Source organism: Eulemur rufifrons, chromosome 9 (genome assembly GCF_041146395.1).
Source record: "Eulemur rufifrons isolate Redbay chromosome 9, OSU_ERuf_1, whole genome shotgun sequence".
Lineage (NCBI taxonomy): Eukaryota > Metazoa > Chordata > Mammalia > Primates > Lemuridae > Eulemur > Eulemur rufifrons.
In genome coordinates this window covers 12814886-12837260 of record NC_090991.1, presented here as the reverse complement: position 1 = coordinate 12837260, position 22375 = coordinate 12814886, and the positions used below count along the sequence as shown (strand labels likewise).

At 58.3% G+C, this 22375-nt stretch overlaps 1 protein-coding gene across 2 annotated transcripts; it reads left to right on the top strand.

Moving 5' to 3' along the window:
• Window positions 1–696: 696 nt before the first annotated feature.
• On the top strand, window positions 697–20432 carry SMTNL2 (smoothelin like 2). Of its 2 annotated transcripts, XM_069483443.1 has the most exons (8): window positions 697–1144; window positions 8269–8356; window positions 9196–9438; window positions 10063–10138; window positions 10756–10935; window positions 11993–12110; window positions 12335–12486; window positions 19829–20432. In XM_069483443.1, exons 1-8 carry the CDS (start codon window positions 755–757, stop codon window positions 19953–19955), a joined length of 1374 nt encoding a protein of 457 aa, XP_069339544.1. In that variant the 5' UTR covers window positions 697–754; the 3' UTR covers window positions 19956–20432. The 2 variants fall into 2 exon arrangements, with proteins under 2 accessions (XP_069339544.1, XP_069339543.1); XM_069483442.1 differs by lacking the exon at window positions 9196–9438 and having other exon boundaries at window positions 747–1144.
• The last annotated feature ends 1943 nt before the right edge of the window (window positions 20433–22375 follow it).

The window sequence follows — 22375 nt, the reverse complement described above, 5'->3', positions numbered from 1 at the left end:
CCTACTGACCACTGGTGGGAAGAGCACAACGATCTTGCTACACAGAGTAGGGCCGGGAGGGGCCGGCGCATAATTGCAGAGACAGGGAGAGGACCTCACCGCCTGTCTCCTCCCTGAGGTCTTATAACAGGTGCAAGAAGTTCCAGGCGGAGGTCCCACAGGTGAGTATGTGCATGTGAGGGCCGTAGGGAGGGCACTGTGGGTCAGGCCGGCAGTGCTGGGCGCTGCTGCAGCTGCTCTCGGGTCTCTCTGAGCAGGGGGGAGGCTCTGCCCCCAGCAGAACCTGGCCCCTGCGGATGAAAGCCCCGAGGGAATGCTTAACCCTTGGCTGTGGTCTCCACAGTAAAGGCCACTTGGGGGCCAGAGCCGTCTTCCGGTGGGCCCACAGTCCCTCCCCCAGGCCGCACGCAGCTCCTCCGCTCTTAGGGGGGTGCTCCGACACGGCACTTCCCCCTCGGCTCTGCACCCCAGGGAGAGGAGAGACCTGGTAAACTCTTCCTCCGGGCCTCCATCCCGCACGGTCCCTCTGGTCTCCCAGCGGCTGGGGTGTCCCCGAGCCGGCCCCGCCCCCGAGGCCCCGCCCCCCGCAGGCGTCCAGTCCCCGGACTCGCGGGGCCCGCCCCGCCCCGAGCCCGCCCCTCCGGCCGCCCCTCGGGCGAAGCCAGCCCGGGGCGGCCAGTCGCGGCACCGAGCTGCAGAGCTCGGATCCTCTCCCCTCCCCGGCTGTTCTCAGACCTGTGCGCCCTGCTCGGCCATGGAGCCGGCCCCCGACGCCGAGGAGGCGCGCTCTGTGCGCGAGGCGCTGGGCCGCTATGAGGCGGCGCTGGAGGGCGCAGTGCGCGCACTGCACGAGGACATGCAGGGGCTGCAGCGCGGCGTGGAGCGGCGCGTGGCCGAGGCGCTGCGCCTGGCCGGCCCGTTGGCGCGCACCGTGGCCGAGCTGCAGCGCGACAACCAGCGGCTGCAGGCGCAGCTCGAGCGCCTGACGCGCCAGGTGGAGGCGCTGGGCTTGGCGAGCGGGCTGTCTCCCGCGCCCGGCACGCCCAGCCCCCCGCCTGCGCCCGGGGTTCCGGACCGCGCGCCCCGCCTGGGCACCGCACGCTTCGCCAGCCACGCCACCTTCTCGCTGTCCGCCCGCGGCCAGGTGAGCTGGGGGAGCGCAGTGCACCGACGTGGGTGCATGTGCGCATGCGCCGGGGAGTGGGGCCCAGCGCCTTGGTGCCGCCCCTTCGCCCAGACTGCGTGCGCCCGTGCGCGTCTGCTGGGTAGGGGGCTGTGCCTTCGCTGGCCGCTGGGACTAGGTGACCGGAGTCTCGCCATCACTCCAGAGTTGGAGAGGGCAGGAGGAGGAGCACTCCTTAGCCTGCTGGCTGCACCTGTATCGGCCCCCTCCCTTTTTGGAGCCGGGCCCTGTTTGCCCAGAGTTCTGTTTTCCTCTCCCTTCTGTCCCCTGACACCTAGGGCTTGGGCGCCCAGGTATGGATCGTACGGAGCCCTGACCGTTCACTGCCTGGGGCCACGCTGGGCGTGTTGGAATGGTCAGCACCCCCTACCTGCACCCCTCCACCTCCGTTCACGCCCCCCTGCCTTGCTGCTTCACTGAGGCCTGACGGCTCCAGTTATTGATCAACCCAGATGGAGAACTCAAGCCCCTGGGGGGTAGGGGGTGGAAGGGGACACAATACGGTTGGGGCGCAGCCCAGCGGCCGTGTTTGGGAGCTCTGCTTTGCAGGGGGCAAATCCTTTACCGTGAAGGGAGAGAGGACTGGCCTTGAGCGGTGTCTAGATTCCTGGGATCAGTGAATGGCCAGAGGCCCACACCACATGGGGGTGGGGTGGAGGCCTGCGTGGACCAGTCACTACCCTGAGCATGGGCCTCCCGGAGTGGCAGGTCTGGGTTAGGATGTTTCCATGGTGTGTGCAGTGGCCCTTAGGTGGGATTTTCCATCCTACGAGGCATGTGCTCTGGGGTTGGGTTTCCAGGGTCTGGGTCTGAGTGGTCTGCACCCACTGCCCCTCCTTGGTTCAATCCGTGGGGCACTCAGATCTCCTGCTGCAGGCTGGGCTGCACCTCAGTGGGCCAGGAGGAGGGGATCTTATTAGGCCTTGTCCTTGGAGGTCCCAGCCAGCGTGGGAGATGGCCACAGGTCAGGCAGTACCAGCAGTGCAGACAGCCGGAGATGTTCTGCTCCAAACACAGTAGTCCCTTCCCAGTGGGTATCCCAGGAAGGTTTTGTACCGAAGGCCCATGGCTTGCTGCTCCTAGTGCGAATGGGGGTGGGTAGGGGCTACGAGTACTCACTGGCCAGATGAGTGGCACCTTAAGTATGAGAGCGGAGGGGTGAGTTGTGAAAGCCCCCAGCATGCTGGGCAGAGGAGCTGGGCTTTGTCCAGCGGGGGAGAGGTTCTTAAACTTTTCCTGTTGGCAGAACCCGCGGGTGTCCCTGTGCTCTGTTTAGAAATATGGATACACTTAAGTCTGTCCTATGAGCATGATACTCTACATTTCCACGGTATAAAGTCACCACTGTGAGCTCACATGTGCCTGATAAACTGTGTCATCGGTTGTTTCTGAGGTTTTACCATGACTTGCTATTTGTCTGCTCATGGAAGCAGCTCTCCAAGTTTTAAGAAAAAAAAAAATCTCAGCGTCATATATGCATGTAGATGTGTACATGTACATATGAGAGGATTCTCTCCAGTCGTGACTTTTTTCCAATGGGAATCGGCCATTATTCACCAGTGCCAAGCTAGTCCTCTGGGTTATGGGGGTGGTGGTGGGTGCCAAGTTCTCTTAGGGATGGATGGCGGGTTGGAGGGTGGCTGGAGATGGGTAACTTCATTGTGATGGTCCAAGGAGAAAGAAAAGGTCAGAGCTAGGCAGTGGTGTGTAGATGGGGCTGCTCTGGACAGAGATTTTGAAGGGGGAACCAGCAGGCAGGGTGGTCTCTGGCTATTTGGAGGGAGACAGAGAGGGAGCCCTGCCTTGGGGGACAACTGGGTCACAGATCTGGATGGATACTCTGTTTGAGTGGCACTGAATGTGAAGGGGCTGTGGGACATGCAGGGGCAGCTGTCCCAGAACAGGTAGACTCTTGGATCTGGTGCTCCAGAGAGTGGTGGAGGCTGGAAGTGAGGAAGCTATCTGGGCAGAGGAAAATGAGACCAAAGAAAACAAAAACCAGGCCCAGGAACTGCCAGGGCGCGAGGAGGACCCGGAGAGCCCACTCTTAGAAATCCAGAGAGGAGCTCTTTTCCAAGAGGGCAAGATCAGCAGGGATGCTTCAGCCTGTTGGGGACTGAGGATGGAGATCCTGTTGGGGAGCAGGCTGTGAACTTCGGAGAGGCTTGAGGGGGGCCGTGAGCAGCAAGTGTAGCCGAGCACTGTGGGTGTCCCCTGCTGGGTCACTGGGTCGCACACCTTGAGCCTTGGCTCCCTGAGCCTGAGGCAGCTGTCCCCACCTGACCCCAGAAGCCCCGGTCCCCACTTCTTTTGCCATTCCCTCCACCCCCAGGCCAGTTTCTGGGAGTGGGGGGCTGTGAGGAGCCACCCCTACATCCTGCTCATATCCTGTGACCAGCAGTGTGTGATTGGGTTCTTGGTCACAAACAAGAAACCAGGGCTCTGGGGCAAGACTAGAGCATGGACAGAGAGTAATAGGGGGATGCTGGGCTGTGGGGTGGTCTGGCCTGTCACACTCTGTGTCTTCGTGGTGGAGGTCTGGGGATGAGGGTCTCATCCCGCCTGCAGAGCTAGCTGGTGGTGGCTGTGCACCTGCTTGGTGTGTGGCCAGGCATTGCAGAGGCTGGTGTCCTGCCACCCCTCTGTAAACAAGCAGTGAGGTTTAGAGACCCATCTGCTTTCAAACTGGGGACTGAAGAGGTTGGAGGTGAATTGTCCTCAGCATATAAATGTGCCTTGAACTCAACGCAGAAAGGGTTGATCAAGTAATCAGCTTCCAAGTGCACAAACCTTGGCCTTGCTGCAGCATGGAGTGTGGACCCGGGATGACAGGGAAATGTTTAGGGAAGCTTCGGGGAGGAGGAAGGGGGACAGGGCAGTACAGGGGCAGTAATCAGGGAGGACTCCCTGCAGGAGGCCCGAGCTGCTGGAGCAGACAGGATGTGCTTTTGGAGCTTTTGCTGTGAGGCCCTGGAGGCATCTCCTCCCAGCGGGACCTTGGTTTCCTTGTATCTAACCGGAGGGGGATTGGTGGAGTGGGCTGGGGGCAATCTGGCTAACAAAAGTGTCCGGGAGCCTCTGCTATTGTCTGGCTGGGAGGAGGAAGCCAGCAGCCAGCTGGGGCCCCGGGGTGGATGGCGGCAGCTTGAGGCCAGGCCCAGGCCCCAGCAGGCTGGGCCAGAGTTGTTCCCTGGAAATGTCATCATCAGCTAAGCTGGAGCCACTGGGCCCCCATGGCCGAGGGAGGCGGTGGGGTCTCTTAGGAGCAGCTGCCAGGAGCCGGTGTCGAAGGCCTGACCGTGAAAGAAACCAGACTTGCCTTATCTGCCTTCCTTTCCCAGACACACTGTGTGATAAGAGACGTAAATGCTTTAGGGAGAGGTTTGGATCCAGTCCTTTAAAACGGTGGTGTGAGAGTGGAGGAGGCCAGGGCAGCGGGGTTAGCCGTCTCAGGCTGGGGGTGCTGGCCCTGCGTGGGTTGTCTCCACGTGTGAGCCCGCCTGGGTCAGGCAGCGCCAAGAAGGCCTGAAATATTCAGTGCCCCCGCAAAATGTCTAAAAACTTTCCAGTAAGAGAGTCTCATTTACAGGAGTCCCTGAAATCAGACTTCTCCCATCACACCCGGCCCCCATCCCCTCCACACAGCTCCCCCTGCCCCCCGACCCCCGCCGCCCCCCCCCCCCCCCCCGCCTGGGCTCCCTCATGGGGCACCTCCCCCTTCTTAAAGCCAAGGTCCAGGTGGGGAATCTCAGGGGTATCAGGCCAGCTCAGCAGGACCTGTCCCCAGTCCCAGGACTCTCCAGTGATTTCTGCCCCAACCCCAGCACACAGAGGCCCCTCCCTGGTTCCCTTCACCATGGCTGGGGCAGGCTGCCCCCACCAAAAGAAGACAGCAGCCCACTGGGGAGTGTGCTGGAGGCCCCCACGGGTGGGCCTGGGCCCTGGGAGAGCCGCTTGCTCCAGCCCGGCCTAGCCCAGCCCTTTGGTTCGGGAGCTATGGGTTCTGTGATGGTCCTGCTGTGGGGGTTACCCCAGGCTCACCCCTTTTCCGCAGCCTTATGTAGCTGGGAAAGGCCCAGCGGGGCCAGGGCTCACCCTGACCCAGGTCCTAGGACACAGGTTTGTCTTGGGTTGTCCTCTCTGCCCTCTGCAAGGCGGGGGTGCTTTATGGACCCGAGTCCCAAACCTTGACTCGCCTCTACCTTTTGGCATGGTATGGGTTTAGGGGCACCCCCATCCCACTCTGGGCTTGGTTTCCCCATCTGTGTGGTGGTGGATTGGAGGGTGGTCTCAGAATAGCCCCTTACTATTTCAGCTGAGGCGCGGGCAGAGCGCTCTCCCCAGGTGGGGAATGACTGGGAGATGAGGGGCGGGGAACCTGGGGGTCCAGGCTCAGCCTCCCAGCTGCCTTAGCAAAGCCCCTTCCCTTCTCGCTTTGCTGGAGACCCCTCAACAGGAGTCCAGCAGGTGCAGAACCTGCTTCCAGTTGGGTGCTTGTTGTGGCGTCTGGTCCGCTGGGGCGTCACAGCGGGTGGGGGCCCTGCAACGTGCAGGGACCGGCATCTGGGGTCCCCCCTCCCCCCAGAGATACACATTCCTGGGAAAATGGTTTCTCCATCAGCCTGTCCCTCCAGGCCCCTGCCTAGACCTGTGGAACCTGTCAGACCAGAGTGGGGTGGGTGGGGGCACATGGAGACCCCCAAGCCCAGTGCCCTGGTTTCAGTGGGGGCTGGGGTTCCAGCTGGACTGGCTGGTTCTCCTGCCCCGATGGCTCTACACACCCTTCTCCAGCGTCCCTGGTCCCTGCGAGTGGGCCTGGCCTCTCCTGCTCTTTCCTCCTAAATCAGCAGTTGAGTCCAAGGCCAGACTCTCCCCCTGCTCTGGGTCCTGTCCTCTCTCACTCGCCAGGGACCCCACCCTGCAGATGGCCCCCTCACCTTTCTCTCAGCCTATAAATGTGGTCCTCCTCTTCCATCTGGACAAACCCCTCAGACCCCTTTCTCAGCCCCCTGTGGCTAAAGTTACTGTTGTCTTCATTTCTCTCTGACTGCTCCCCCAGCCCGTCCCCCAGGCTTCTGATCACCGGTGACCTCTTTTTTGTGAAACCAGATGGACGCCTGTTCCATCTCATCCCAGCCTTCTTTCCCTTGGCCTCAGGCCGCCTGGGATGCACCTGCCTTCTCCTGGCTTTCTCGGCACTCTCCTGGGTTTCTTCCCACCTCTCTGGCTGGCTGCTCCTTCCCACTCTCCTCCGGCTCCTCTGCTCCCTCAGACAGGGACGGTGCCTCACCGGGGGCCCCAGGCTGGCTCTTCCCGTCCAGGGCTTCTAGGGGTCCTTTGGGCGCCACAACTCCTGTTTTCCGTCACTTACCCTTCCTTTCTCTTAAACTTCAGCCTTAAATATCCAGCTACCTCCTCAGCTCCCCGATGTCCCAGGCCCCCTTGTACTCAGTGTCCACAACGGAAATCCTTGTTTCCTCGCAGACCTGCCTCTGACCCACCAATGACCCCCCGCCCCACCAGTGGCTCAGGCCCCAAGCCTGGGCCTGGGAGAGGCTTGGCGTCCTTCCTCCCTCCCCGTCCACTCTCTCTCCCTGCTGGATCCATTTCTTCCAAAAGCTCCGAGTCCCTCTTGCCCTTGGCCCGCCTACTGTCCCCTCTCCCAGGGACTAGTGGGGGCTTGCCCTCTGGTCTCCCCTTCTGTGCTGCTCTCTCACTGGCTTCGGAGGATGTTCCTGAAAGACAGAGCTGATGACCTTGGGCTCCCTGTCTAGGGTGTCGAGTCCAAGTGCTTGGGGCAGGCAGCTCGGGCTGCAGGGTGCCGCTCTGGCTGCCCACGTCCTGGTTGTGTGCGATCAGAATACCTGTGCCTTGATGTCTCTCTGCTTTTGCAGACATTAATCGCTCATCCGCGCACAGACTCCTCTCTTAGCCCAGCTGGCTCACTGAGGACTTGGCTCGGGCACCTCTGGCTCTGGGGAGCCGTCCGTGCCCCATCGGGCTGTATGAAGGCTATCCTAGGCCTCTCCATGGTGGCTCTGCCCCGTCTGATCGTGAGCCCGGCTCCTCTGCCAGACCCATTCCCCAAAGGCAGGGTGAGCACCTCCTGCACTGGTTGCAAGAGGAGCTGAGCCATCTGGGGACAGGGACGTGATGTTGTTTGTCTGGGAACCTTGTAGACCAGGGTGCCAGCCTGCAGGCATCTGGGGAGTGGCACAGCCACCCATCATGGGCTCTTAGTGGAACCCCTACCAGCCCCGTGGACACTCTCAGCCCCCGACAGCCCCTCACTCGGGGGAGGGCAGGGCCAAGGCTGAGGAGAGCTTCCCTCCTGCCACACGTCCCAGCTGTTTTCCTTGAATGACCTTAGGCAGTGCCATCCTCTCTCTGAGCCCTCAGCCCACCTGTCACATGGGGCTGGCAGCGCCCACCTGGGAGGACAGAAGCAAGTTGGTGGAAGTGGTGTGCCTGGAATAAGGGCCTGACATCTGTAGATGCCAAGTGGTACTTGCACAGCCTGCTCCCGTTTCTCAGACAGGACAACCGAGACCCTGAGGGGACATGCTGTGGCCCAGGTCATGCAGTGGGGTGGCAGCACAACCAGGCTCCCAGGCCCCCGACTGGCTCTCTGCCCCACCCACTGCTGCTGCCTTGCGGGGACGGGGAGGTCACGTGGAGCCAGTCAGGCCCTTGCATTCTGCACAGCTGGGTCAGTCTTGTGTCCCTGCAGCCAGTGAAAAGGCCTCAGCATGAGGGGGCTCCCCTGCCCATCTTGGCCCAGAAGGACCTTGTGTCTCCTCCACAGACAGCCACGTTGGCCTGGCCCAGCTGGGAGGGACAGGGGCTGGGCTCTCCCAACCCTGCTTACCTGGTCCTAGGGGGTGTTCTCCTTTCAGGATCTCGGGGAGCTCAGTGGTTGGGTGGCTCCGTCCCAGCTTGCTGTGTGGCTTGGCGCATCACTGTACCTGCTGGGGACTCTGTTTTCTCTCAACATCACTGATGTTTGCCACCAAACTCCAGGAGGAGCTTTGGGTGGACAACTGGCCCTAGCTGATGGGGTCTCGGGGATGTTTGTGTCTCTGCAGAGCGTGGATCATGACGAAGCCAGTGACTTGGAGATGAGAAGGACCTCAAACTCGTGCGTCATCGAGAATGGGCACCAGCCGGGGGCAGGTAGGGACTGAGGGCAGAAGAGGGGTGACTGGTAGGTTTTGGGTCAAGGCCTCGGCCGTGCATCTGTGCCAGGACATCCCTTGGTTGGGGCGGACTTGAGCCTGAACCCCAGCAGGTGGAGAGGCTGCCAGGAAAGCAGCCTCATTCAGGGTGAAGTAGAACTTTTTTTTTTTTTTTTGAGACAGTGTCTGGCTCTGTTCCTCGGGCTAGAGTGCCGTGGCGTCAGCCTAGCTCACAGCAACCTCAAACTCCTGGGCTCAAGCGATCCTTCTGCCTCAGCCTCCCAAGTAGCTGGGACTATAGACATGTGTCACCATGCCCAGCTAATTTTTTCTATATATATTTTTAGTTGTCCATATAATTTCTTTCTATTTATAGTAGAGACGGGGGTCTTGCTCTTGCTCAGGCTGGTCTCGAACTCCTGACCTTGAGTGATCCTCCTGCCTCAGCCTCTCAGAGTGCTAGGATTACAGGCATGAGTCATGTGTTCGGCTGAAGTAGAACTTTTTACACACAGAGGGAAATGGGCTGTCTCAGAAGGTAGTGAGCCTCTCTGTTTCTAGAGGAAAGTAAGTAGGGGCTGAGGAATTTGTCTAAGCATTGAATAGGATAGAGAGTGGATGGGCAAGCCAACCAGTATTTATTGGGCTGGCTATGAGCAGAAATTGGGAGGAATCAACTTTGATTGGAGCAGCAAGACATTTGTGGCAGGGGAGGTCAGGGGGGCCTTCCTGGAGGAGGTGGGAGGAGGGTTCAGGGAGGCTGCAGCCCTCCTGGGAGGTCTGAGGCCCTGTGGCTGCCACAGCTCGCCCCGTAACCCTGCTGGTCATATGTTCTAGGTCCCGGTGACGGACCCCCTGAGGTTGCCCAAACCTTCCCGGCACCGGAGCCCCCCAAGCCTCGCCCTGTGAGCCTCTCCTTGCGGCTTCCCCACCAGCCGGTCACAGCCGTCACCCGAGTCTCTGAGAGGTTCTCTGGGGAGACCTCGGCTGCAGCTCTATCGCCCACATCTGCTGCCATCCTGGGGGGCCTCACCCCAAGCCCCAGTGAGGCCCCCACACCCTGGACCCCTAGTCCCAGTGGTATGAGCTGGAGAGTGTGGCCTGAGGGCAGACCCCACCTCCTCGCGGGAGAGGGAGGGCAGGGGCTGGGGGAGTTGGCAGGAGACCTGAAGAACCCCGGGGCAAGCCTACCTCTGCCTGTCACTGCAACCCCTTCCCTCCACCCAGCCCTGCCCGACTCCTCTCCAGAGGTCACGAGAAACAGGGTCATCCCCTTGGGGGGTCAGCTGTGGCTTTTAATGCAGGCTGAGGCCATGGTTGGAAAGTGGCCTCTTGCCCTGCACATTTGGCACAGTCCCCTCCCCAGGACCCCCAGGCCTGACTTGGGCCTGGGGCGAGCTGCATGGGCTTCCATAACGAGGGTGTGGGAACAGCGTTTGCTGGGTACCCAGCATGGGAGGCCCCGGGCTCTGCTCTGGGAGCAGGTGGGGACAGTTTACAAGACCGCCCCATGTCGTGGCTCTGCTCCCGTCCTCCTCTCTCCCCACTGCTTGCTGGGGCAGGGCCGGCTCAGCCCAGGGGCCCTCGCTTGTCCGGGGAGTGATGCTGGGTGAAGGGGCCCGGCCGGAGGGAGGGAGGGAGGCTGGGGCCGGCCCCTCTGTGAGGCCAGGGGTTGTCATTTCTCTCCCTGCCTTCGTCCTGCAGAGAAGAATCCCCCTTTCACGGGGTCTTTGTCGAGCTCTGGCTTTGGGGCCGTGGCAGCAAGCAAAAGCAGTGACAGGTGAGTCAGGGCCACTTTCCCATTGGGATCGTTGGTCCCCAGGGGCCTCTCAACCTTGGACCCAGGCCACCCGGGCCACCTGCGGGCGCTGCCTGTGCTGACCAGGGCGGGCACCCTCCTCGGGTTGCTGCCCCCATGGAGGGCCGGGCCTCCGGAGCGCTAGGGCAGCAGGGCCGCCGGGAGGGTCTGGGCAGCAGAAATGAGGCCTCGGGGCTTGGTGGGGAGTTGCATTTGGAGAAATACGGCTGCAGAATGGTTTCTCTGTGGCCCCTTCAAAGCAAGTCAGTCGAAAGATTGGAGGGCGTGTCTCAGCCCCCACGGGAGGAAGGAGGACAGGAGGATCTTCCACGTTCTCTTCCTCCATCCCTGCCAAGGGGTGATTATGTCCAGGGAGGGGGCTCGCTGTCCTTCAAGTTGGCCCTGCTGCCAAGACAGCTCAGTTTGGAAAACCTGCCAAGCCAGCTGGGGACTGGAGCAAGCGGGGCGGCTGCTTTGACTGCACCCAGCACCCGTGGTGGCTGCAGAGGGCCTGCCTCGTTCACCGGAGGGAGACCCTGGGGCCCCGTGAGCCAGTGATGGCCGGGTCCGTGTTCCTGACTGGGGGGTTCTCTCCTCAGCCCACCGCTGGTGACGCCACCCCAGTCGCCCGCGTCCCCGCAGCCACCAGCCACGACTCAGGTCCATCGCCCAGGGGAGCGTCGCAGGGAGCTGGTGAGGTCGCAGACGCTGCCCCGCACCTCGGGGGCACAGGCCCGGAAGGCGCTGTTTGAGAAGTGGGAGCAGGATACGGGGGGCAAGTACGGACGCTCGCCACCGCCCACGCTGGGGGCCCCAGAGCAGGCCCAGACCCAGGCGGGTGAGGTGGGCACAGCAGAGCAAGGCCGGGTCCTGTCCTGTTCCCCAGGGCACCGTTGCCAAGATGAGACGTCTCTGGCAAGGCACAGGGCAGGCTGGGGGTGCAGGGGCCCCAGCTATGGGGAGAAGAGGCCTGTGAGAGCCCCTCTCCTCTCCTGCACCCCCAGCGCCCCCAGGCCGCCCTCGCACCCGCATTCCCATAGGTTGTGGCACGTAGGTTGTGGCATGTTTAGCTTCTGGGCGTGCCTGGGGACTGGGAGGGGATTGGGATTCCTGGCCAGAGCCGGGAGGCCCAGCCGTGGAGTTGGACTGGCCCAAGGAAGAGGTGACACAGCAGGACACCTGTGCCCACCAGCCCATTACCACGCCTCGTGAGATCCTTGGCTACGGCCTGCCTTGGCATATTTATCTAGTCCTCTTATCAGCGCAGGTGGTATTGACGCCTGTTGTGTGCAGGGTGGGTCCCAAGCCCGTCCCCCATCCGCACCCCTAATCACAGCCAGTCCCTGCTCGATGCTAGTGAAAGAGGCAGACCCAGGAAGCGTCCCCCCTGACCCCACACAACCTGGTCTCAGCCCTTAGGGAGTGTCCTTGGGGCCCAGAGGAGGACACTGTCCCCCCTGCCTAGAAAGTAGCCACTGGGGAAGGAAGCCCTCCGTGAAGAGGGGGCTCGGGAGGAGGGTGGGAGGAAAGGGAGGGGAAGGCGCTGCAGGCAGAGGGCAGGGCCCAGGGCCCTGAGGCTCATGCTGTCTCAGGATCACCAGGGGACCCTTGCATGCTGCGGTGGGACACAAACAGGGCACCTGGAGGGGTCCTGCTAGATACCGTCAGAGGTGGCTGTGTAGCTGCTCTGTGGGGCACCGGGGTTGCATGCTGACAGAGCGTCTCTCCTGGGTGAGCAGAGCAGGTGGGGCATCCTCCCTGGGGTGTAGGGACACCTCGCTGGGAGACGGCGGCAGACGGGGTGGCCCCCATAGCAGGCCTGCGCTCTCTCCACAGGGGGAGAGGGGAGGCCCGGGCCAAGCTGAAGCGGTCACAGAGCTTTGGCGTGGCCAGTGCCAGCAGCATCAAGCAGATCCTGCTCGAGTGGTGCCGCAGCAAGACCCTGGGCTACCAGGTGAGGCCCAAGGGCCCACCCCCTGGCCACTGGGACCCCCGGTCAGAGGCTTGACCAAACATCACCCTGGCCAGGGCGAGAGCCTACCTGGGCTGGGGGGAAGAGGGAGGAGCTGGAGAAATTACGCCTCCGAGTGGGCACACGGCTGCCTGTGGCGTGTGCTCAGGCATCCCAGGAATCCCGTATCTAGGCCCCCACACTGACCCCGCTCACTGTGCTCGCAGCACGTGGACCTGCAGAACTTCTCCTCCAGCTGGAGCGACGGCATGGCCTTCTGCGCCCTGGTGCACTCCTTCTTCCCCGACGCGTTCGACTATAGCAGCCTGAGCCCCACGCAGCGGCAGAAGAACTTTGAGCTGGCCTTCACCATGGCCGAGTGAGTATGGGGTCCCGCCGGCTACCAGCCTCAGCCCAGTCCCGGAGCCCAACTTCTGCCCCAGGTGGGGGACGAGGGCGAGTGGGGTATGGGGCAGCTCTTTGCAAAGCTGAAGGAGCTGAGGCCTTCTAGTCTGCCTACCTCTTGTACAGATGGGAAGACTGAGGCCTGGAGAGGGATTTGCCGGGGTCACACAGCACTCGGTGGTGGAGCAGGGCTCTGTTGCTGGGGGGCCTGCCTTCTTTGCCGCATGCCCATCTCTGGGGTGCAGTCTGGGAGACTGGCCACAGACCAGATGTGAGAGGCAGTGGGACAGGGTCCCCCAGAGCACTGTGTCTGTCCTCTCTGGGCTGGTGCAGAGAGGTACTTGCTTGGATGAGCCACAGCTGCCCATCAGCAAGAAATTGGACAATATCTGGGGCATTTAAAAGTAGATTTTTGCTTCCAATGAGATTTTGCATCCCTAAATATTGTTCTAGCATTTACTGTGAAATTGCCTACCTTCTTAAGTCCCACCCCTAGGGAGAAGATTAGGGGGTCGGGGAGTGGCTCTGGGATCAGGAGGCATTTGGGAAGCGGGCTTGGGATTTGGTTACTGGCCAAAGGCAACGCCGAGAGCATCAGGAGAGCCGGCAGAGCGGGCTGTGTGTGGCAGGGTTTGGGCCCGGGACAGGAGAGTTTAAGAAAGGGACTCTGTGTAAAACCGTGGGCAGGAATGAGGTACACAGCCGGGCCGTTAGGATGACAGCAGCACAGAGCCGTCACAGCCCTCGGCTGGAGTTACGGGCACTGGGGAGAACAGCTGTGTGTGGAGGACTGTCTGATAGGGCTGTGCCTTGGGCAGTGGATGCGGCCAGCTCGCAGGGACCTGGCAGGGCCAGAGCTGCGGGCTAAGTACTCTGACCTCACTCCCCTCCTCCCTCACGCCAGGGCCTCTTGTTGGCTGAACCCCATCAGACAGAGGGCCCGGGCGGGAGCCATCACTGTGATCCGTCACGGCCCCCGGGGCAGGGAGCAGGGCACGGATGAGGGGTGCGTGGGGCTGCCGGATGCGGATGCGAAGCTCTCTGAAGGTCGGAGAAAAGGAAGGCGGTTGCCAGAGCTGACTTTCCTGGAGGGCTTGTTTATCATCCTCTTTCTGCCTTTGTGCCCTGTGTTGTCAGCTCAGCCTTCGCTTTTGTCCGGGTCGTCAGGGCCCACGTCCAGGGGGTGGTCCTCATGTGCTTGTTGGGTTGAAGGAGGCCTCACCCCAGGGCCTGACCACCCAGCCCCAGCCTCCAGCCCCACCCACAGCACCAGGCCCTGAGCCCGGCCAGGGAAGGAGTCGGAGCCGGTGGGCGCGGAACCCGCGCTGGGTATTGTAAGTCTCTCTGGAGCAGCAACGCCCGCTCTGGGGGCAGCATTGAGACTGTGGCTCTGAGCTCCTCGGCCTGCGTTTTTGGAATATCCATATCAGCCCTGTTGTGTTGTCTCGGGCGACACGCTGGACTCTCAGCCCCCTGGGGTCATAAGAACTCCGTGTATACTTTAAAAGCCTTCCCTTTCTTGGCTGCTCGGGATTAGTTGTCATTGTAATTGCAGAAACAGCTTTGGGATGAGTGTATTGTGCAACTGGATCCAGACGCTGGTGAAATGGAGCCAAGAGTGAGGGCACATGGCGGGGAGGGGCGGCTCCCGGGGAGGAGGCCCAGCTGCGTGGAGCCCAGACACGGCGACTGTCAGAACTCAGGCTGCGGGAGTGTGCGGGGTCGGGGCTCTGCTGCAGGCCCCCCGACACCCAGCCCAGAGGTGTGGCCGTGCTCGGCTTGCCAGCTTACGCCTTGGCCACCTTGGTCACCCTCAGCCCTAGACCGAGCTGGGTTGTGGCAGGGAGCGGGACACCCTGAGCCTGGGGTAGTGGCCCTGCACCCCAGCTCGCAGGGAACACGGCTTCCCTTGGCAGCCGGAGCCAGAGCCATTCCAGGCTGTGCTTTCCCAGCACGAGGTTTGAGTTCACGGAGCCTCTAGACTCCAAACAGATGTTTCTTCTATTCCTACCCTGGGGGGCAGCGGTGGAGGCTGGTCCAGGCCTTGCCTCCCTCCTCCCCAGAGCAAACAGCAGGGTAGAAATCTTGGCCCTGTGTCCCTGTGGCCCGAGCCGAGCCTGCTCCTGGCAGGGGAGGGGAGGATGGTTTGATGTGGCTGCTGAGATAAGTTCTTGGTTTTCTGCTGACTCGAGGGGGCAGGGAGGGGCGAGGGGGCAGGGAGGGGCGTCCACAGCAGGCCTGTGCCGAGAGCTAGCTCACAGCCCGGGAAGGCACCTCCCCTCATGAGTCATCCATGAGATTCTCTCCTAGGTACATGGCGGGAGGGCTGGGAAGACTGGGAAGACGGCTTGCCCGGGGCCCCCTGGGAGGAGGACGGCAGCTTGGATCACCTCCTTTCTTGGACAATGGGCTGGTTAGAAAAGCTGGCAAAACAGCGCTGGGACACCTGCTGAGGATACGGCTGGCAGTGTCGGACGCAGATACTCCCTATGTTCACCAGTAAACGCCAGGCGGACACGTGGGGCCATTGAGCACCATCCAGGGCCGCACAGGCAGCAGGACAGAGCTAAGAAAGGCCGTTTTGGGGAGCAGGCAGTGCAGGATGACAGGAGCTCGGGGTCCGATGAAGGCACAACCTTTGGAAGGGAAAGGAGGACGCAGGGTCCCCCAACCACGTGTCCACCTCGAATCAGGAAGGAGACGTTTCCAGACCCTTCCGTGAGCAAGTGCCTTAAAGGCACCAAGACACAGCAGAGACCTTTGGAGTAAAAGTGGTGTGTGCTGCCCCTCCCCCGCGCCCCCCCATAATTTATGGTCCCAGAGATTCCCAGTGGCCTAATCTGTGTGAGTGATTCGGTGTTGACAGCACAGCGAGCTTCCCTTGCCTGACAGGTGTTCAGCGCCTGGAATGAGGGAGGACCAGCCCCTTTTATGGAAGGGGCCGAGTCGGGCGGGCGCCCGCTGGCCCTCCTGCGCCCTTCCTCCCCTCGCTGCAGAGTGCAGGACGTGCAGCCCGAGGCTCCCCCCTTGCCCTGCGGAGAATGTGTCCTGCTCTCGGGTTACGCCAGAGCAGAAGGGGCTTCCAGGCTATTTGTAGTGCCCATGTGTCTCTGTCTAAAACCAGACAGGAGGTAGTAGTCCGAGCCCTGGCATCCTGGTCTGCATTTAGAGCAGGCTTAAAAAAATAAAAATAACCCCCCCATCCCCTCCTCCACCTCCCTTACAGGCCAGCCCTGTGGTAGCTGAAGATCATAACAGATGGGAGTAGGAGAAAACCTTTCCCCCATCCCAACCAGGTTGGCTCAAGCAAAGCCACTTTAAAAATGGTAGTGGGCCCATGTCAACCCTGTTCTTGCTGTGCGGTGGTGTTTGAAACGATTTGGACTTTCTCCTTTGGACTTTTTCATGTTGCTTGAATTATTTAAAACAAACTTACATCATTTTTACTAAAGCAGTTGTTTTAAGTTTAAAAGGCAATTGGGGCCTTCAATATTTTGAGACTTAAATCTTTTTCATAAAAGTCAAGGCTGGTCATCACTTTCCCTTTCTCGTATCCCCGTTTCCTGAGTTTTGTTCGACCTGTGTCTGCAGCTTCTAGGACTCTTGCCATTCCAGGTTGAGTATCCCGTATCTGATATGCCTGGGACCAGAAGTGCTTTGGATTTCAGATTTTTTTTTTTTGGGGGGGGATATTTGCATTATACCTACTGGTTGAGCATCTCAGTTCCAAAAATCTGAAATCCAGAATGCTCCAAAATCTGAAACGTATTGAGCACTGACATGATGCTCAAAGGGAATGCTTGTTGGAGCATTTCAGATTTTGGGTTTGGGACACTGAACCTAGACTGCCGTAGCTGGCACCGAAGTGTCTCCGAGGGAGAGCGCTCGATTTGCAGGGACAATCTGGGGTGTGGAAGGCAAGTGCTCTTGAGGGTCTGGTGTGGGCTGTGCCACGGCCTCAAAGCCAGGGATGCTCTCTGCCTGTGGGAGGGAGAATTTGGAGCTCCCCTGGGGAGGAAGTGGGTGAGGCGCAGAGGTGGTAGCGAGAAGGAAAAGAGAGAGCGAGGGGCTGGCAGCTGCCTGTTGCATATTCCCCCCACCCTGGTTGGGAACCCCCACACTGTTGTGTGCTCAGCTTAAAGATAACAGTGGGGTGGGGACCAGCCAGGCTATGGCCCAGGCCCCTGGTTGCCTGGTGGGGAGGCCAGCGCCTTGCCCACGGCTTGCTGTCTGGGCAGTGGAGGGTGACACCAGGGCAAGCATCCTGACTGCCACCCTGATCTCAAAGACTCTGCCTGGGAAGTGCAGCCTCTAGAACAAGGAGAAAGGGGGTTAGCTTCTCTCCTCCACACAGGCTGGACAACACCTGGACAATGCCAGCAATTCTGAGTGCCCCCTGGGAAGTGGGCTAGAGAGAAGCTAGAACTGGCTCAGAGGAGTGAGTCGTAGGTCCGCTTTGGACCGATGGTTGAGGAACCAGGGATATTTAAAGACATAGATAGGAAGGTTCTCATCCAACATGTAAAGGGCTCTTTTCTGGGGGAAAAAATCAGGGTGAGGATAAATGGCCTTGTGGGACCAATAGGTAGAAACTACAAAGAGGCCAAATAGCATAAGAAACACCAAGGAAGAACTTTCTCATGGCCAGAGCCATCTGCAGAGGGCTTTGAACTGTCCTTGGAGGAAATGAGGTCCCCTTTCCCTGGACTCTGAGGTGAGCAAGCCGAGGCAGGGCCTTTAGAGAGATGGCTGGTGCTTCCCGTGGGGACGCTTGGATAGGGAGAGGTTTGGGTTCTCTACCAAGGCGGGGGTCCTGAAAGTTCTACTGTTGTCCTCATTTAACACGCGGGACCCCCGAGGCCACTGCTGTCAGTGCTGATAACCTGGGCACGTGTGGAGCCTGTTCACGTACACCTGGGATTCTCTGACTAGCAGGCGTGGGAGGGAGGAGGGAGGAGGGGAGGGAGGAGAGGTGCTCTCCCTGCGCTGCAGGTGAGGAGGAGGAGGGCACTAGATGCTGCGTGATAGCTCAGGAAGGTGAATTCAGGTCCTTGGCATCTCCAAAGAACTCAGATTTTCCATCCTGTCCTGTCGACAAAGCACCTTTGCACGCCTGCCCTAACACTGAGCCCTGCCCTGGCCTGTCCTGGGGAGAGAGGGTACCTGCTCCTTGGCCCAAACCCAGGTGTCACCCCACGAAGCCACTGGATTCCCTTACAGGACACCCGCTCCAACCCCGAGCGGGAGGCGCGGATGGGATCCGGGACAGATGTCTCCATTTCGCCTTGACATTTGGTTTCTGATAGGAGGCCTGGCACCCAGCCAGCACGACAGAGCAGGCCCGGTGGTAACATTACAGTCTTTGTCTCCGGAGCACACAGTCCGGGGGGCTGCCCCCGTGCCGCATCCTGGTGGAAAGTGCTGAGCGAGTCACGCTGAGGTGGCTCGCAGGCTCTGGGGTGGGTTGGAGGGCTCCCCCTTGCTCACTGGGGTCTCCCCTCTGGCTGGGCTCTCTGGGGAGCAAGGTGCATAAAGACACATGGCGGAGTCACAACCTCCCAGCAAGTCGGCTGGGAGGGAGAACAGAGGTGGGGTTCCAATTTTCTGCCAAAGAAACGGGCACAGGAAGATGAAGCTGTTGGGGAATCTGAACCCAGCTATTTAGAGTTCACGTTCAGGCCTCCTTTCTCCAGGATCTGCTCCGCTTCTTAAAGCAAAGGCGTGGTCACCACAACAGCAGCAGTGCTAACCTGTAATGCTGATTGAGCTCTTTTGATGAGCCAGGTGCTGTTCCAACTGATTTGCATAAATTAGCTCATAGTCCTCACACCACTCTGCGGTGGATGTTATTCCAGATGGGGAAACTGAGGCCTGGAGAAGTTAAGTGTGTTGCCCAAAGTCACATAGCTAGTAAGAGATGGAGCTGGGATTTGGACTCTGACAGTCATGCACTTATTGATGGAAAAAAGGCACACACAAAAAACTGGGGACCTCTGAAATGACAGAATTACACACAGCTGCTGAAGGAAGGGCACTGACGGTTGGACCAAGTGCCATCGTTTTTGCCCTTTTGGTTCTGCCCGATCACATCGGGCTGGCTACCTCTGGTGCCCAGGGGACCCAGGCATGCCGTGAGCTAAGAGTCATAGTCTGGGGGTGCATCCCGTGGCGTCCCGGGGGCCGTCTGCTGTTATTTCAGGACTCAGTGCTGAGCTGCGCCTTCCGCCTCCCTCTGAGCCCCCGTGAACTGCCACAGCGGACACCCGCCTACCCCAGCGAGCCACCGTTAAACCAGCACTTCCCTGTGTGGGGTGCCAGACGATTTTAAGCAATTTTTTAAACTGCCAGTTATGACCCATGAATAGATTGTAAAATCTCTTTAGTGCTTCCCGACCAGCATTTAAAAAGTAGGAGGAGAAGAAAAATAAGCATGAACTATCATAGAGAAAATACGGGTCGTGGTGAAGGTCAGTATTTCTGTGAAGCTTTATTTCCACGTGTGTGCTCGCACGCGCACCGAATCATGATGAAAAATACCTTACTATGGGTCACGGTAAAAAAATAAATTTCGGCCGGGCGCGGTGGCTCACGCCTGTAATCCTAGCACTCTGGGAGGCCGAGGCGGGTGGATCGCTCGAGGTCAGGAGTTCGAGACCAGCCTGAGCAAGAGTGAGACCCCGTCTCTACTAAAAATAGAAAGAAATTATCTGGCCAACTAAAATATATATATACAAAAAATTAGCCGGGCATGGTGGCACATGCCTGTAGAAAAAATTAGCCGGGCATAGTGGCGCATGCCTGTAGTCTCAGCTACTCGGGAGGCTGAGGCAGTAGGATCGCTTAAGCCCAGGAGTCTGAGGTTGCTGTGAGCTAGACTGACGCCACGGCACTCACTCTAGCCCGGGCAACAGAGCGAGACTCTGTCTCAAAAAAAAAAATAAAATAAAATAAAATAAATTTCAAAACACTTTTAGGAGGCAAATGGGTAAATTAATTTTTTGCTTTAGTTTTACAGTTCATGGTGGTTTTCCATATCTTACTGACATACATTTCTTTTACTTTAATATAATTTCATCTAAAATTTAAATAAGCTAAGTCTATTGAAATCAAAATATGAATTGCATAGTGGCTCATGGATATGGGCGTTTGGGAAACGCTGCCTTAGACTCGGTGGCTCCGAAGCTTCTACCGGGGCCATTTGAAGTCCCTGCTGGTGGGCACTTGGGAACGTCCAGTGCCAGGCTGAGTTCTGTGCCGGGGGACAGGGGTGACAGCCCTGCTGGGGCCATCGTTCTGACGGGGCTTCTGTGTTCCAGGAATCTGGCGAACTGTGAGCGCCTGATCGAAGTGGAGGACATGATGGTGATGGGCCGCAAGCCGGACCCCATGTGCGTCTTCACCTACGTGCAGTCGCTGTACAACCACCTGCGTCGCTTTGAGTGAGGCCCCCGGGCCCGGAGAGCCAAAGAGCAACCCCAGGGAGAGACTGCGGGGCGTCGTGGGCCCCTCCGGGGCTGCCCGCGTTCCCCAGTCCGATGGCCCCGAGCAGAGCTGCCTTGCGGTGTGAGCGAGCTGTTTGTTCTGCGGTGTGTGACTGCTGAGCTGTGCTCTGACAGCGCTGATCACAGCCAAGGGCTCGAAGGAAAAGGGAAAATTACCAGAGAGAGAGAAATTGGTGCTAAGTAACGATCTTCCTAAAGAAATGCTTGTCTCTCGTAGATCCCGGGATGCTAAATTACGATCTTCCCTCTGGTGAATTCGATACGTCGGCTTTACAGGGTCACATTGATTACCAAATGTTTTTTATCAAAATACCCAGAGTTTTTTACTTCCTCACACTATTGTAGGTCCCTTTCCTCCCTCCCTCTGGGCCGCTGCCAGGAAACAGAGAGACTGCTTAATCAGCAGCTTGACAAAGAAGGCCGGAGTCTTGGGAAGAAACAGTTTAATCACTCCCAAGACCTGGGCAACAGATGACCTTCGAGTCACCTCCGCTCTCTGGGGGAGGTGGGAGGGCTCTCGCCTTGGTCCCAAAGTGCTCCTGTTCTTCCCAGGAGGCCCCACAAGTGTTTGGCTAAGAATAGGCTCTGGGGAAGTTAACACTTTTGGGGAAGGTTAGGCCTTTTGTGCTGAGAGAGAGTTTTAATTCACATCTTTTTAGGGGATTTGCTGCAGATATTTATAAAAAGTAACTCCGTCTGTACCGTTGACCCATTTGTACATAAAAAGATGTGTTGAACTTTGCTTGGGGTCTGTCATTTCTGTCTGGGAGATGTAGTTTCTACGAATACGAGACCTTGAACACTTTACAACTGATCTAACTTAATTTCCACCCTAACTGCTTTCTGTACCTAAATTACTTGCCCGAAAAGTTGCGAATGACATTTGCTGTCCCAGAGTCTGCCCGTCAGTCACCCATGTCCACGTTGTGGAAGGGGCGTGAACAGAAAGTTCCCCCTCGAGATCTGTCCCCTTGATGTTGACTAAGGTGTCTATGATAAACAGCGGGCCAGGTTGTGGGGTGGTCCTGCACTTGGAGGAACCCATCCGGGAGCGTTGGTTTATTTTCACAGCTGTTTGGTGGTAGGATTTTATCATAATAGAAGAATCTTGAGATTCTATAAAGCTCCAGCCATTAGCTTATTCTTAGTCAAGCATCATTTTATAATCTGGTTGGATTTTAGCCATGAACTTCTAAAACTTTCCTTTAAGGAGCTAGTGTGTGTCTTCATCTTATGCAACAGGCTCTCAACACCAAAGCCTGTGTGGCTTTGTGGACTCACATGTGTGTCCCTTGTGCGGGGAGGTGGAAGATCCTTGCGGTGTCGGGAGGAAAATGGCTGAGCTTGCAGGTGGGTGAGCAGTAGTCCCTATGGATTCGTTGGTTCAGCCTGCAGGTTCAGGCTGCAGTCTTGCTGCCTCTCTGGGATTCTCCCGTGGTGGGAACCATTCCCTTGCAAGCTCTCTCATCTCTTGTAGGATTGACAAGTTGAGCCCTATTATTAGCAGAGACACATAACCGAAGCTTAGGGTTTCAAACCTAAAGCCAATTTGGGAACACCAGGGCTCTATAAAAAGCATGCCTATATGTTACTGAGTACTCGCACAGGTTAAATAGAGCTCGCCCGAGTTGCAGACACGGCCTTGCAATTCTGCACGTAAAATAGAGCCAATCCTGCTGGAATAAGGAACAATTTCTCTTCAACTTTAGGAATAGTGTCCCTCGTGTCTCACTTTCAGCATAATACAGACTAGATATTTTTAAAGTCCGTTCTGTGATGTTCACGTCTGTGGTCTTTGGAGGTGGGGAATAAGAGGTCCTAAGAATTAATGAGTTTTAAACTTGATTATCTCTAGGACAAAGCATGAAGGTTCCAAGTCATGGGTGGGGAAATGCAAGAAGGTTTCACAATCCCGAGACATTTGGGAACCACCATTTGAGACCAGGGTTACACGAAAGTTCCCTGTTTGTGAAATCCAGTTTTTTATTGCCTTGGTATGGAGGATTTCACATCTTTTTTTCCTCTGCTGAGAGAATTATTTCTTGGAGCTGCTCATAAGATTCTTCTGTTTTTCCAGCTAGATTCCTTCACCTGGATTCTGTTAAGACTTATTAAGTCTGACCAAATTGGCTTGTGTGTGTTTCCCTGAAGCGAACGTTTCCCCAGAGCCAAGATGGGCTTTAGCTTCTCTGACAGCTGATGCATATTTTTCAAGGCAAGTGAGGGCCTATAAGCACTGGCTGAATATGATATAGCACTCGCTGGTTAGAGGAGAACGTACAGGCCAGGTGTTTGGGGAACAGTTTGTTAAAGCCAATGAATTTCACAAATGTGTGAGATGACGAAAAGTTCTCAGCTTTC

What these genes read in the sequence shown, in the direction of transcription:
- SMTNL2 (XM_069483443.1), top strand. Translation starts at nt 755, where the DNA reads ATGGAGCCGGCCCCCGACGCCGAGGAGGCGCGCTCTGTGCGCGAGGCG. An exon ending in GAGCAGGATACGGGGGGCAA is followed by an intron (nt 10,936 to 11,992) that starts GTACGGACGCTC and finishes CTCTCTCCACAG; the next exon opens with GGGGAGAGGGGAGGCCCGGG. An exon ending in GCAAGACCCTGGGCTACCAG is followed by an intron (nt 12,111 to 12,334) that starts GTGAGGCCCAAG and finishes CTGTGCTCGCAG; the next exon opens with CACGTGGACCTGCAGAACTT.